The sequence below is a fragment of the Melanostigma gelatinosum genome (genome assembly GCF_949748355.1).
Source record: "Melanostigma gelatinosum genome assembly, chromosome: 13".
NCBI lineage: Eukaryota > Metazoa > Chordata > Actinopteri > Perciformes > Zoarcidae > Melanostigma > Melanostigma gelatinosum.
Window position 1 is genome coordinate 2,639,648 of NC_136646.1, and position 13,215 is coordinate 2,652,862.

General features: G+C 39.6%; 1 protein-coding gene across 1 annotated transcript; it reads left to right on the top strand.

Moving 5' to 3' along the window:
• Nucleotides 1–6,566: 6,566 nt before the first annotated feature.
• Nucleotides 6,567–11,551, top strand: rpl23 (ribosomal protein L23). Its single transcript, XM_079281537.1, has 5 exons — nt 6,567–6,640; nt 7,841–7,924; nt 9,055–9,183; nt 9,613–9,726; nt 11,418–11,551. The coding sequence occupies exons 1-5, from the start codon at nt 6,628–6,630 to the stop codon at nt 11,498–11,500; spliced, it is 423 nt and encodes a 140-aa protein (XP_079137663.1). The 5' UTR covers nt 6,567–6,627; the 3' UTR covers nt 11,501–11,551.
• The last annotated feature ends 1,664 nt before the right edge of the window (nt 11,552–13,215 follow it).

Genomic DNA, 13,215 nt, shown 5'->3' on the forward strand with positions numbered 1-13,215 from the left:
CCATAAAGCCAGAAAGCTGTGGGAGAGCAGAGTTTACTCCAGAAGTTCAAACCAAAGGTTTATTTTCAAGCTTTTTCCAGAGCTTTCAACCATATCACGTTATTTCAACATTGTGCGATATGAAGGATGGATTTCGCTAACTTGATCTGCTGATGACGACCATGTATTCGGGATAAAAGCTAAAGACAGAGCTAAATGCTAACATCAGCATTCTAACATGCTTGTCACAACAAGCTCATTATGATTTTTTTTCCTCTCACCCCTAATGTGTTGAGATGGAGGCAGAAATGTTGGAGATTATCGATTATCGATTTAACTGATTTTAGATTGCAATCTTAACACAGTTGTGTCAATCAAACCACACACTCGCCTTCAAAAACAAAAACGTATTACTTAAATGAACAGTTTGTAGCATAGGATCTTTTTGGCAGAAATGGAATACAATAATATTAAGTATGCTTTCTTTGGCTTATAATCATCTGATAATAAGAGTTGTTGTGTTTCCTTTACCTTTGACATATATGGAAATCTATATATTTTTCTACAGTCGCCCAGAACAGACAAATCAAATACTGGCTCTAGAGAGAGCCATTGGCGTTTTCACGTTGTTTCACAGTACTGAATCTGCATCCCCACCGCTATGCCACATTACATTTAATTTAGCATTTTAGCAGACGAAGCGACTTACAATTCAGAGTCTATCACATTTCTAAACCGTAGGCACAACTACGGGAGCAATTTCAGGGTTAAGTGTCTTGCACATCGACATGCGACTAGCAGAGCCGGAGCCGGGGATTGAACCACCGACCCTCTGATTGAAAGACGGCCCTGCTATCCACTTAGCCACAGTCACTCCCAATCCCACACACCATCCCATTAAAGGGGACATATTAGTGCTTGTGCATATATGGGAATATGGAGCCAACCCACAAACTGTGATATAAGACAACCCAGTCAGTTTTTTGTGTGGGCTGTCTAGATCAGAAAACAAGCCAATCAGATTTGCTTCCCCTTTCTATGTCACTGCAGGCTCATTAGAATATTCTTTTTTTATTTTTTGTCTTAAAGTGACAGGCGCTAAAACGGAGCATTAAAGAACGTTAACATGTTACAAAATACAAGTATAACCTAAAAATTATCACGATTTGTCCCCTTTAAAATCAGATGCTCTGCACTTGTTTGAATGCCTCAGTGTTGTGGTGAAGTGACAAGGGATAACAACATCTGCAAAGACAAACACACCTGGAATGGGACGCTGTTCCCATAGCCTGCAGGACAAGTCTGCCCAGGACGCGTGTCACTTGTTTGGCACAGATCACAACGCTGGTGTACATAGTAACATGTATGGACAATATCCCACTTATTGAAGTGCTACATGGTACTTACAGTACAAATAACTAGGTTAGGGCAATAAAATGAGAAGCCATTTCTCCAAAATGTTTGAATCTTTTGACACTTTAACCTCTCTGGAAAGCTTTTTGGAAAGTGAAGAATCTTGGGGGGGATATGTTTAAGAGCTAGCGGTTGGTCCGTTAGTTTAAGTGCTGTGTATACTACCTCAACACTGCAGCCGACACATCTGTTTTCCCCCATAGAATCAGTCTTAAAACACGTAGTGTATCCTTTCCTGTCAATCCCTTGCACACATGAAGGCAATTAGAATCCAGTACAGTAATGGCGGACCCCGCCATTAACAATTGAAATTACTTCTACATAATGTAAATACATTAAACAGCCATTGCTGGAAAATGCAAACCACATAAAAAAATAAAGAAAATGCATTGTTTGAGGTTATACAATTTGAAGGAATGGCAAATAAATTGTATTATAAAACTTCATAGAATTTGTCACTTGTTCCAACCAAAAAATAAATGAAAGATTAGATCGTCATGATGTCCTGTGCTGGCGGTGCTGGTTGCTTTCAAGGCAGCAGAGAGGATTGCAGTGAACGAAATATCACAAGAATTCCTTCATGTATCAGCCTACCACTACTATTACTACTTTCATTTTTTAGTGTGTTGTGGGACAAGATTGACTTTTCTATAATATTTTTGGCAGTTATTACATACTTTAATGTGGATTGTAGTTGTGTTTATAAGCGTCACCAAGATTTCTTCCGACAAACTGAGCGGCTCTTTGTCCGTTCCAGCCACTGTTGTGATGGATGTCACTTTTAACTTCCCTGTTTACATTAGCGAGAGGGCGGAGCGAATGCTTTTCGAATAATGAATATATTGCAGAGCTGTGGACGGGGTATTGTGCTGTAAATGATCAGGAATAAGAAAAAATAAAAAGGTAACTTTCATTCAAAACTAACGGGTGTTACGTGTCATTGACTGATGTCGTCTAACTGTGCACCCCGAGTGACATCACTAGTCTTTTCAGGGACTGAACAGAATTCATTGGATGGGAGCTGTGCTTTTTCAAACTGATGTAGTACAAGTTTAAGATATTAATGGTATAATTATTTTCAGATAAAGAAAATACATATTTTTTTCTTGTAAAAAGACTTAAAATATGTTCACAGATTTATAATTTCACAAATATTTACTTTTTTTAATAGATATAATTCTTTAATTCAAGTTTAATACTGTAAATACATTTTTTTGATTAGGTACATTTTTTTAAAGTAAATTAAAGTTGTATTGTTTCTTTAATTTAAAATAGATTTTTGTTAATTGGTAATTTTTGTATAGTTATGGAACAAAAACGTTGAAAATGTGTGTTTTTATCAGCGTATATTCTTTTTTTTAGCAGTGGTAAACTTAAAATAGTTATTGAAAATAAGAAAAGGTGGTAGTAGTAGAAAGCTATTCTGTATAGATTTATTACTAAATGAAAGGTATTCGTGACTTTAATGAGGTTGAATAAGAAATGTTAAATGCTTACAGGTTTATATGATTAAAAACACAATCATTTAATGTCATTTTACAGAAACTTTTCTAATAAAGCTATTTCCCACGACATACATCATTGGTTATAAGTCGTAAAATTAAAGAAAAATAATGATAAAATTCTTCTACAATTATGATGTACAAGAATTGTTCACAGCTTCGATAAAAAAACAACCTTTTTCCACCTTGGTGCCCATGAAAAAACGAGAAAATTATTAAAATAAAATTTTAAAAAATGTATTGATTGACATTTTGAAAGGAAATGAAACATGGCGACTTCAAGTTGAGTTAACGGATGGTAAAGCTGACTTTGAGTTCAGTGTAGCCTCTGGTTGTACCATTTAATGCAGACCTGGGTATTGTACGGCCCGCAGGCCATATCCAGCCCATTGGCTGTTGCCGACCGGCCTTCGCAACGTCAATGGGAAAGCCGGACTCGGGCCGGTGTATTTGGCCAGATTCTGGCGCGTAATTCATCCTGAGTGATCAGCTGAGTCTGCAACCGGACTTGGCCCGACGTGTTTCTTTCGGCATGCCGAGCTTACTCCGGAGCTGGGCCAGGTAATTTTGGCTAACTGGGGATGTGTTGACTGATGTAGAGCGGGCACGGACATCTGAGGCTTTGCTAGCTAAACTGCAAAAGCAACATGCTCAGAAGATGTTGGTTCTCTTTAGATCTATAGTTAGGAAATGTTTGAAAAATAATATTGTGCAAAGTAACTAGTAACTAAAGCTGCCAGACAGTGGAGTAAAAAGTATAATATTTCCCTCTGAGATGTAGTGGAAGTACAAAGTTGAATGAATCAGAAATACTCAGGTAAAGTACCAGTCAAAAAAATCTCTTTAAAAACACAAATATATAGTTTCTTTATTTTAAAGAAGGCTCAGTTCCTTCAAAAAAGCTGGTCGATTTAGTTTTCATCAACACGCTTTATGTTTTGTACAGATGAGGTTCATGCAGATCCAAACGTCAAAGTGCTTCAACATTGTCTTTGAGATCCTGTAGCTGCCGACTCATACAGGTGTCCTTAGTGTTAGCCAATTCATAAACAAACAAACCAAAATAATACATATACTAAACAACAAGATAATTAAACTAAACAAATAACGAACAAAAAAAGGTATTGAGGTGTGTAATGTTTCTGTCGTGTAGTTATGCACCAGATGAACAGCGACTTGATGTACTGCAACAGGCTTTTATTCGGACGCTCGTACACACACTGTTCATGCGGTCTTGCTGACTGCCTGTCTATATCTTGTACCGCCCACAAGGTGGCATGGTTCAGATCAGAATCAGAATCAGCTTTATTGGCCATGTATGCTTATGCCATGCATGGAATTTGTCTTCGGTTTCCACTCCGCTATCAATGCACAAACACAAATTTACAATAAACAAGAAAAAATATATACAAAGAATAAAAAAGGGCAGCAAAAAAGTAGAACGGATGTAGGTATAAACATTTAACAGCTATATGTACAATATAAGTATGAATATATATCCGAAAGAAAAAAGTGTATATATATATGTATATATATTAGTGCTGGGCAAGTTAACGCGTTATTATCGCCTACAATTATAGCACGTTAACGCATTTTTTTTTTTTTTATTATTTTGAAAGTCCGTTGCTCACTGGCAGCGGTGGAGGAATGGAGACTACTGGACATCGCTGCGGTAAAGTCAGCAGACACTCAGATCTCCGTCGTCAACTCAGCAGACATTTACACCGATATGCTGAAATTCACGGTAAACGCATTTAAACGGCACGGATCGGGAGCGAGCGAAGGACTTTGAAAGTTAACGGAAAGATTAACGTGCGACAACATCCGGTTACTTCAGACGAACATCCGGTTTTCAGAATGAGATGCCAACAAAGTATGTTTGAAACCAGAACCAGCTGTTCAACCTCCCTTCAAACTCAGGACAGTTGATTTCACTGTTTCATGATGTTTTCATTACAACCTGATGCTTACACACCTTTACTGGTTTAAGGTACACTCTCAGCCTTTTATGCTCTTAAAATACGTTTCAGGCAGAGAGGAGGCCAAAAGTTGATTTTGTGAAAGTAAACATAGTTTCAAAGATTTTCTTCAAAGAAGTGCCTCAGGACAGTTGAGGTCACAGTCTGATGTCATTTTCATGAATATCTGCAGCTTTCAGCACTTTACTGCCTAGAGATGCATGTTCACTTTGTATGCTCTTAAAATACGTTTCAGGCAGAGAGGAGGCCAAAAGTTGATTTTGTGAAAGTAAACATAGTTTCAAAGATTTTCTTCAGAAAAGTGGCTCAGGACAGTTGATTTCACAGTCTGATGTCATTTTCATGAATATCTGCAGCTTTCAGAACTTTACTGGCATTGTCACTTTTTTATGCTCTCAAACGACGTTTCAGGCAGAGAGGAGGCCAAAAGTTGATTTTGTGAAAGTAAACATAGTTTCAAAGATGTTCTTCAAAATAGTCCCTCAGGACAGTTGATTTCACAGTTTGATGTCATTTTCATGAATATCTGCAGCTTTCAGCACTTTACTGGCTAGAGATGTATTTTCACTTTTTTTATGCTCTTAAACGATGTGTCAGGCAGAGAGGAGGCCAAAAGTTGATTTTGTGAAAGTAAACATAGTTTCAAAGATTTTCTTCAGAAAAGTGGCTCAGGACAGTTGATTTCACAGTCTGATGTCATTTTCATGAATATCTGCAGCTTTCAGCACTTTACTGGCATTGTCACTTTCTTATGCTCTTAACACATCCTTTCTGAGTGTGTACAGAGAAGTACGCATTTGAGAAAGGCCCCCAATGTCCCCCCTAAACCCTCAAACCCTGAACCCTCAAGAACTTACTGACGTCACCCGGTGAGTGGTTGAGTGTGAGAGACTGTGAGGGCTTGAGATGGTGTAAATTGGAATGGGACAGCACTTCTATTTATCTATTTACTCGTTTTTGTCAAAACAGCTTCAATGACAAAATCAAATATTTGATGAATAAATAAATAAATGTCTTCTGATTTCATGTTTATTTTTTGTTCCATCTTTAACCCTTAATGTTTCTGAGTAAATGTAATGAGAAGGCTGAACACAGTGAGCCGTCCTCTTTGTTTACCTTTTTTTACGTCTCCATGCGTCCATTAAACCCCGTGTTTAACGTCACATTGCAATGATTTGTGGGTAATTCCCTTAGGCTAAGTCAGCATACCATGCTGACTTACGGAAAGGGTTCACAAAGGGCTCAAAATGTCTGCAAGAGAGCCCTCAAACACTTGATGATTTGACAGTGGGACATCCCTAAACCCTCACGGACTTCGCGGGAGCGCGCCTCAAAGTCCGAGTCCGTAAAGGGGGCACATTGGGATTTGGCCGAGATGTCAGAAATTGGAATTACAGATCATTTATTAAAGTCACTTAAAATAGTGAAACAACATAATCTGTAATCAATATTCTCCATCGTACTGGATAATGATATAAATCGCACAACAGATGTCTCCAAATAAACTTCAGAGTGCAGCAATAGTTCGTTGCAGCGACTAGTCTGCCACAAATTCAATTGAAGAAGAAGAAACGCTTCTCTCTCTCTCTCTCTCTCTCTCTCTCTCTCTCTCTCTCTCTCTCTCGCTCTCTCTCTCTCCCCCCGACACCACTATAGTGAATGCAGCGCGTCTCTGCGCATGACCCGGATGAAGTTCTGCTCAACTTTATATCCCACAATTCCTTTCTTCGTCTTCCTCTTTCCCTACTGCAGCCATGTCTAAGAGAGGTACGAAACCCACCTTGTAAAATCCACATTCATCTGCTGTGTTTTACTTTCTGCCGGTCCTTCTACTGATGTTAGTGTGTAATAGAGTGGGGAAGATAACACATCTACGTGATTAGTTTACAATTTATGCAAACTGTCTCCGATTTGTGAACGATAGCATTTTCCCTGGCTAGTTGGCTGAAGCTATGTTTCGCTGTTAGCACCGTGTAGGCATGAAGCGTGTACCGCTAAAGCTAGAAGCAGAATATGAATTGGCTGTTTTGCTGTAAACGTCAGACCGCTTTAATTGTGAAAGATCAAATGTCGCATCATTTAATGATCTCAAACGAGAAGTCCGGGCCACTTTGAAGCAGGTGTGACTTTAGCTAACGTAAGGCCAGCATAGATAGCTAACGTTAGGCTGTGACAGTAACGTTACATCACGTTATCTTGAGTGTGGTCGTTAGCAGTGTCAAACTTGATGTTTTAGCCACTTTTGAAACAAATTTGAGAATAACTGCGGCTGTCAGAGTTTGTCTTTGTCACACAGCTCATGTTTGTGAACTACTCAAACCTTCAGCACCGTTTTTGACGTAAAGTTAGCCATCCAACAGGCAATGTGTGGCCTTCTGTAACTTCGTTAAGATCCTTCTGTGATGAATGCTAGCCTATTTATGTCAACTGTTGGTCTCAATATTCAAAGACTCTGTGTTTTCAACAAATTACTTGTAAAGTGGCTAGCTGCGACAGTCTAATAAGTTGTAACCTAACACAGGTGCGTTTGAATTGTCTGATAGCAGGCCAGCCTCTTAAGATGTTATGATTTTACATTTTTCAGTTTTTGTTATGGGCTGAGAAATGGCCTCATTTTCCCTAGTTCTAGTTAAGCTGCTGGGGACATTGCCATTGCAGCGATGTTATGCTTTAAGTCATTCTACATGTGTTAGACTGGCTGCTCTAGCACAAGCCAGTGTTTGGGCTTAATTAAGTGTTAGATCACATGTAAATATAAGTCATCAGTTTTACCTGTCAACATCTGAATCAGAATATCAAGTGGAACACCATTTTAAATGTTAACGCGATAAGGTAGGGATTATGACCGCATAAACTGGATAACAAATGTAGAGATGGCGCTCAATTATAGTCACAGGTCCCTTGATTTTGTTGTGGAAGTGGTAACGGTGTAACTGTTAATTTGAACTGTGTCCGGTTTTCTTACAGGACGTGGTGGTTCATCTGGAGCCAAGTTCCGCATCTCGCTGGGTCTCCCAGTAGGAGCGGTCATCAACTGTGCTGACAACACAGGTACACCTCAACCTGTTATGTAAATATGCAATTTTCTTTGCAGGTGGTATTAAGTCCCAAGTTAAAGTAAGATATTTATGAGAAATGCTTATACCCATGTTAGCCTTCCTGCACAGGTTAGTGGATTCTTGACTCTTTGAATTGGACAGGAAAAGATGCGTTAAGATGGCAGCAGACATGTATTTTAGCAACGGCTTTCTGCCTGTACATTTTATTCCATGAGTTCAGTGTGTGAGTTGGTAAATTAGAAGGCAGTTGGCTGAATTGATTTCGACTAATTAGGCCAAAAATACAAATCATAGTCTTTGTTCCATGCTGTCCCCCTTCCAAAAGCACTTGCTTAGTCTGCTCAGTGTCTGGGTGAGTTGTCGTAGAAGGGAATATGAACCTCATCACTGTGGGTGAGATGGCGGTCACACACTGGCTGACTAATCTCAATCAGTGATGAGACAAAATGACAAGTGTGGTAGCCCTCATTTCTAAACAGGGCTGGGCCATCAATCAATACAATACATTGTCTTGCAGTTGAATCAAGTCGTGATGAAATCATACAGCGATATCGGGACACACATTTGCGTTGTCTAAATTGCTAAGCACATGCTAACTAAAATTTCTAAGAAAATCTCCAATATTTTCCACTTATGTTCTTAATTCAATGAGAAAATTGTCAGTACTTCTCATTCATCAAGTATGTAATTCATAGTATACCAGGGCTGCCAAAGTGTGTCAAATATCACGGTTGAATTTATTTTTTTTAAATCGAACTTATCTAAATATCTATTTTTGTGCATTATGGCCATGGAACCGTGTTCTTACTGGCTGCAGTACTGTGCGGCATGTTGTTTAAAACTTAACCTTTTGTCAGACGCCCTGTTTTTATTTGCTCATTGGGCGAGGAACAGCTGATGGGGTGCAGCTTTACAGTCTACAAAAAAGTGTTATTTCATACAGACTATTCATTTCTTGAATTATCAATAAACATGCGATGTATATTGAGATATATGAAATTACCTATATTGTGAAAGGTTTTGGCCATATTGCCCAGCCCTGTTTCTAAAATGCCAGAACCTTGAACTGATGATTCTGCCATGCCGTCCCCTTCATGTTTGCATTCTCCCTCCGTCCCTCAGGTGCTAAGAACCTGTACATCATCTCTGTGAAGGGCATCAAGGGGCGTCTGAACCGTCTGCCTGCTGCAGGAGTGGGTGACATGGTCATGGCCACAGTCAAGAAAGGCAAGCCAGAACTCAGGAAGAAGGGTAAGTGGAAACAACTAGTCCGTGCAATACTGTTGTATTGGGGTAAAGAGGATGAGGCATCTTAATTAACACTCATAAACCACTGAGATATTCATTTAGGTCCTTTGCAGAAATGCATTGACATTTAGAAAATGTCTGCATTGATTTTTAACTCTACATGTGCTGAGTGAGGAAGACTTAGAAGCACAGGCTGTCTCATTGACACTGAATAGCTCATAGTACAACTCAATTCCTAACAGTAGTTGGAGTAATACAGTGTCTCCACAGTGCAATCGCAATTAAAGTAAAGTGAAATAATAGTTTCTACTGCCAGTCTCATTTGCAGTGGCCCTTGTCTCTGTATTTTCCAGTCAAATTGAATTGTTAACACAGGTGTGTGTTCTGTGGCTTTGTAATAACTTGAACTTTCCACATTCCTTTTGTCCACAGTGCATCCTGCGGTGGTGATACGGCAGCGGAAGTCGTATCGGCGAAAAGATGGCGTGTTTCTTTACTTTGAAGACAACGCAGGTGTCATAGTAAACAACAAAGGAGAAATGAAAGGTGAGTTTGTTTGGATTCTACACCAGGCTCATTATTTGATGTCAGTCATTCTGACTTAACAGTTATGTGTTGACAGATGAAATATATTAAGTATATTAGCGTAGCTATGTTTTGTTGCGTAATGACCTCAAGCAAAGAAGTGAGAGCAGCTAGACAGATTTGTCCTACGATATTTGAGATAGTTTCACTAATGTAGTTGACTTTTAGAGATGTTAGTGACCTCTGTAAAATAGGTTGTGGTGGTAATGTTTCTCATGTAGCTATGTTCTCGCTGAATCCAGCTGTGCTCGTTTTATTTATATATATTTATATACATTTTACACAGCACACAGTAAAACCTCTCAAACCGGTCCTTACAACCTGCATAAAGGCATAGCGCAAGAACACTGTTGAGTGGCTCGGAGGAAGCGCATGTGAGATGTTTCCTTGGTATTTTGAGTTTGTTACGAGATGCAATCGGTCGAGTTTTGAAAGTGTAACCACACTTAATCAACTTTTGGCTGCGGCTCATCCAGAGAGTGTGATATTTAAAACTAAATTAAATTTTAAACGAGAGACTTCCTCTTTCTACTTCAAAAGCCCTGTAGCATTTCTAAGGACAGAATCCCTTCATTCGTAATGCAAAGCTTTGCTTTTAAAATATTTGCAGGACCAAGTTGGGAAAATTGAGTGTATTGCACAGCTCCATAAATCAGTGGAATGTCTGCTTCTAAGTGTGGAAATACAGTAGTCATAGCCGAAACCCCATGTAAGCTAGTATTGTGTTAAAAAGGTGAGTTGACATTTATCAAAGGCAAACTTGATGTAGAAACATGGGACTGGCAGCAGCAACGCTGTCTGTATATGCAACACACACACACACACACGTGTGGACTAGCAGCTGCAGAGCACCTTCAGAACCCTGCTGGCACCGCCTCAACCTGTCTTGGTCGGGCCACAGTGGCATGCGGCGGTCCTGCTCACCTATTGTAGGATTGCAGGTGTCTAGTGACACACAGGGATTATGTTTAAGAAACCTTGTAAACTATTGTTTTAATGCTCAATTTTACATTGAACACAAGAAAGAAGAGATAAGTAGCCAACTGGTGAAAAATAACATGATGTAGGCTTGTATCATTTCCTACTTAAACACAACAGACTGGATCCCAAAACCTAAAACATACCCAGAGAACGAATATCAATGGTCAATTATTCTGGTCCGGCCTTCCTCAAAAATATGATACAGGTTGTAGGTTAATGAGAGGATATTCCCCTTGAAAAAGCACTTGGTTTGTCTGCTCAGTGGCTGGGTGAGTTGTCGAACAAGGGAACATGAACGTCATCACTGGGTGAGATAGCAGCGTCACACTGTGGCTGACTGATCTCAATCAGTGATGAGACAGTACAACCAGAGTATGTAATATAGGTGTGGTAATGCACAGATGTTTTATCTTATGTATCGCTATTAATAACTAAACCGATCAGGTCTAAAGATTTGTGGCTATCCCCCAAAAACATCTCATGCATTCAGTCATGAAGTAGACACTAGGAGTTTGTCAAGTTATCTTGCCACATTCTATTTGTTTTCCTTTTTGTTGAATATGTTTTTCATCTCAATTACAGCAGTCAGCGGTCTTATTTCCATCTGTATAGAAATGAAGCATGCTGTGTTGGAACCAAACTAACTCCGCCTTACTTCTCTGTATCTGCAGGTTCAGCCATCACAGGCCCAGTGGCCAAAGAGTGTGCTGACCTTTGGCCCAGGATTGCCTCCAACGCTGGTAGCATAGCCTGAGCTGGATCCTGTACCTCTGTTCGTTTACAATAAAAAACTGTTGGTAATCCAGACACTTGTCTTGGTTGTTTTCATTTACCTGCAGGAAACAATATTTTTAAGGTAATGCTGAAATAAAATGGTTTATTAGACCTCTGCTCATGTTGAAGGTGGGCTGGAGCTCTGATGGGAATTCATTAGGTCCCAAATCTTCATCGACCAATATGAACGATAAAAGATCTAACTTGTCCCAAAGAAGAAGTCTAATAAACCTGAAAACACCACAAATATTTTATGTGTTGTGGAAGCTTAATTCTAGTAAGTAATGGATGTTTTCAACAGTTAATACTAGTTTTGATGTTGCAGTATTCATAAAGGTTGACTTGCACACCTCAGCTAAGTCAACATGGCTTCAGTTTGTGTCCTGAATAAGACTCACCATGAGAGGCTGTATTAAAAACCAAACACAACTTGGCCAAAGATCTCTGGAAAAGCTTTATTTCACAACCTTCAGTTTACAGATAAATAACGTATGTACAGTTCTTGCACTAACTACTTGCAGATCAGAAACGGCCCACATTTCAATGGGAGGGTGTTGGGGGAAGCATTCAGACTACAGAAAGACAAACTACTGGGAAAAGTTAAAAACCTGACGACTGTTAAAAATAGTTTGAACCCGACTTCTCCAATCAACAATACACAGAACATGTCTTCATCATGAAGATGAGGACGAGAATTAATGAACAAGGATAGGCTGCAAATACACAGTGGATGTTTGAACAGGTTGTGCAAACTCTGAAATCAGCACTTTGACATGAGTCTCAATCATTACAAACATTAACAGGAATATTATTGATGCATTACTGGCTTACCTCTACTATGTACAGTACATATACCATCTGTTACTCCAGGTGGTGTGAATCATCCGGGTTTCTGCTTAAAGTCATTCTCAGTCAGCACTGTCTGGCAGGGACGTGCAGTCAGGGGAGGTGAGGTTCTGTCTTCCCTGTCATCATGAAAAGTAAAAAACAATGATAAAATAAATATGTATCTACTGATCTGTGCTATAAATGTAATTTCTGTATGATTTTAAGCATTTATATAGTCAAAATCGCTGAATTTGCGCATGTCCTGTTCAAACAGAGAGGAGACACGTGAGGTGAGGCGGTGACGAGATCTGCCTCACCTCAGATTGCGCAATCCCTAACAAACTGGGTTGAGCCTTTTGCTTTCTCATTGTTTGTCACCACTGTAATATTTGTCCTTTCTTTCCATAGAATAGGTAATGTACACATGTGTGTGTGAAGAATGCTGAGATGAAATATGAAAAACAACTAGTGGTCAATGTGCAAGCTGCCAATTGAATGGTGATTTAAGATACTCTATATTGGGTTCATATATTTGTAAATCTGACTCTGAAAGAGTCAGTGCCTCACCAGCCACGAACCTCCCCGCACGTCACTGGTGTCTGGTCTACTTGGACGTCTCTGCGCACAGACGCCTTCACCGTGTTGGGTGCATATGAAAGCAAATCACTGTCAAAATCCGAGAGCGCAAATGAGATCCATGGCCGCGCGAAAATCAAACAGCCGCACACGTATTTTACTTTGACGAGCGCTTTTACATCACTCCGCGAGCAAAATTCCGTCAAAAGTCGCTCGCGAAGCTTAAACCTGCTCGCTGGCGAGTCTTTTACCTGCTCGCTCGCGAGTAGTTTTTTCTTTTTGACAGTAAGC

Bases quoted from the DNA above. Each gene is read 5' to 3' on its own strand.
- rpl23 (XM_079281537.1), top strand. The intron at 7,925-9,054 runs GTACACCTCAAC...TCCGTCCCTCAG, and splicing joins CAACTGTGCTGACAACACAG to GTGCTAAGAACCTGTACATC. The intron at 9,727-11,417 runs GTGAGTTTGTTT...CTGTATCTGCAG, and splicing joins CAACAAAGGAGAAATGAAAG to GTTCAGCCATCACAGGCCCA.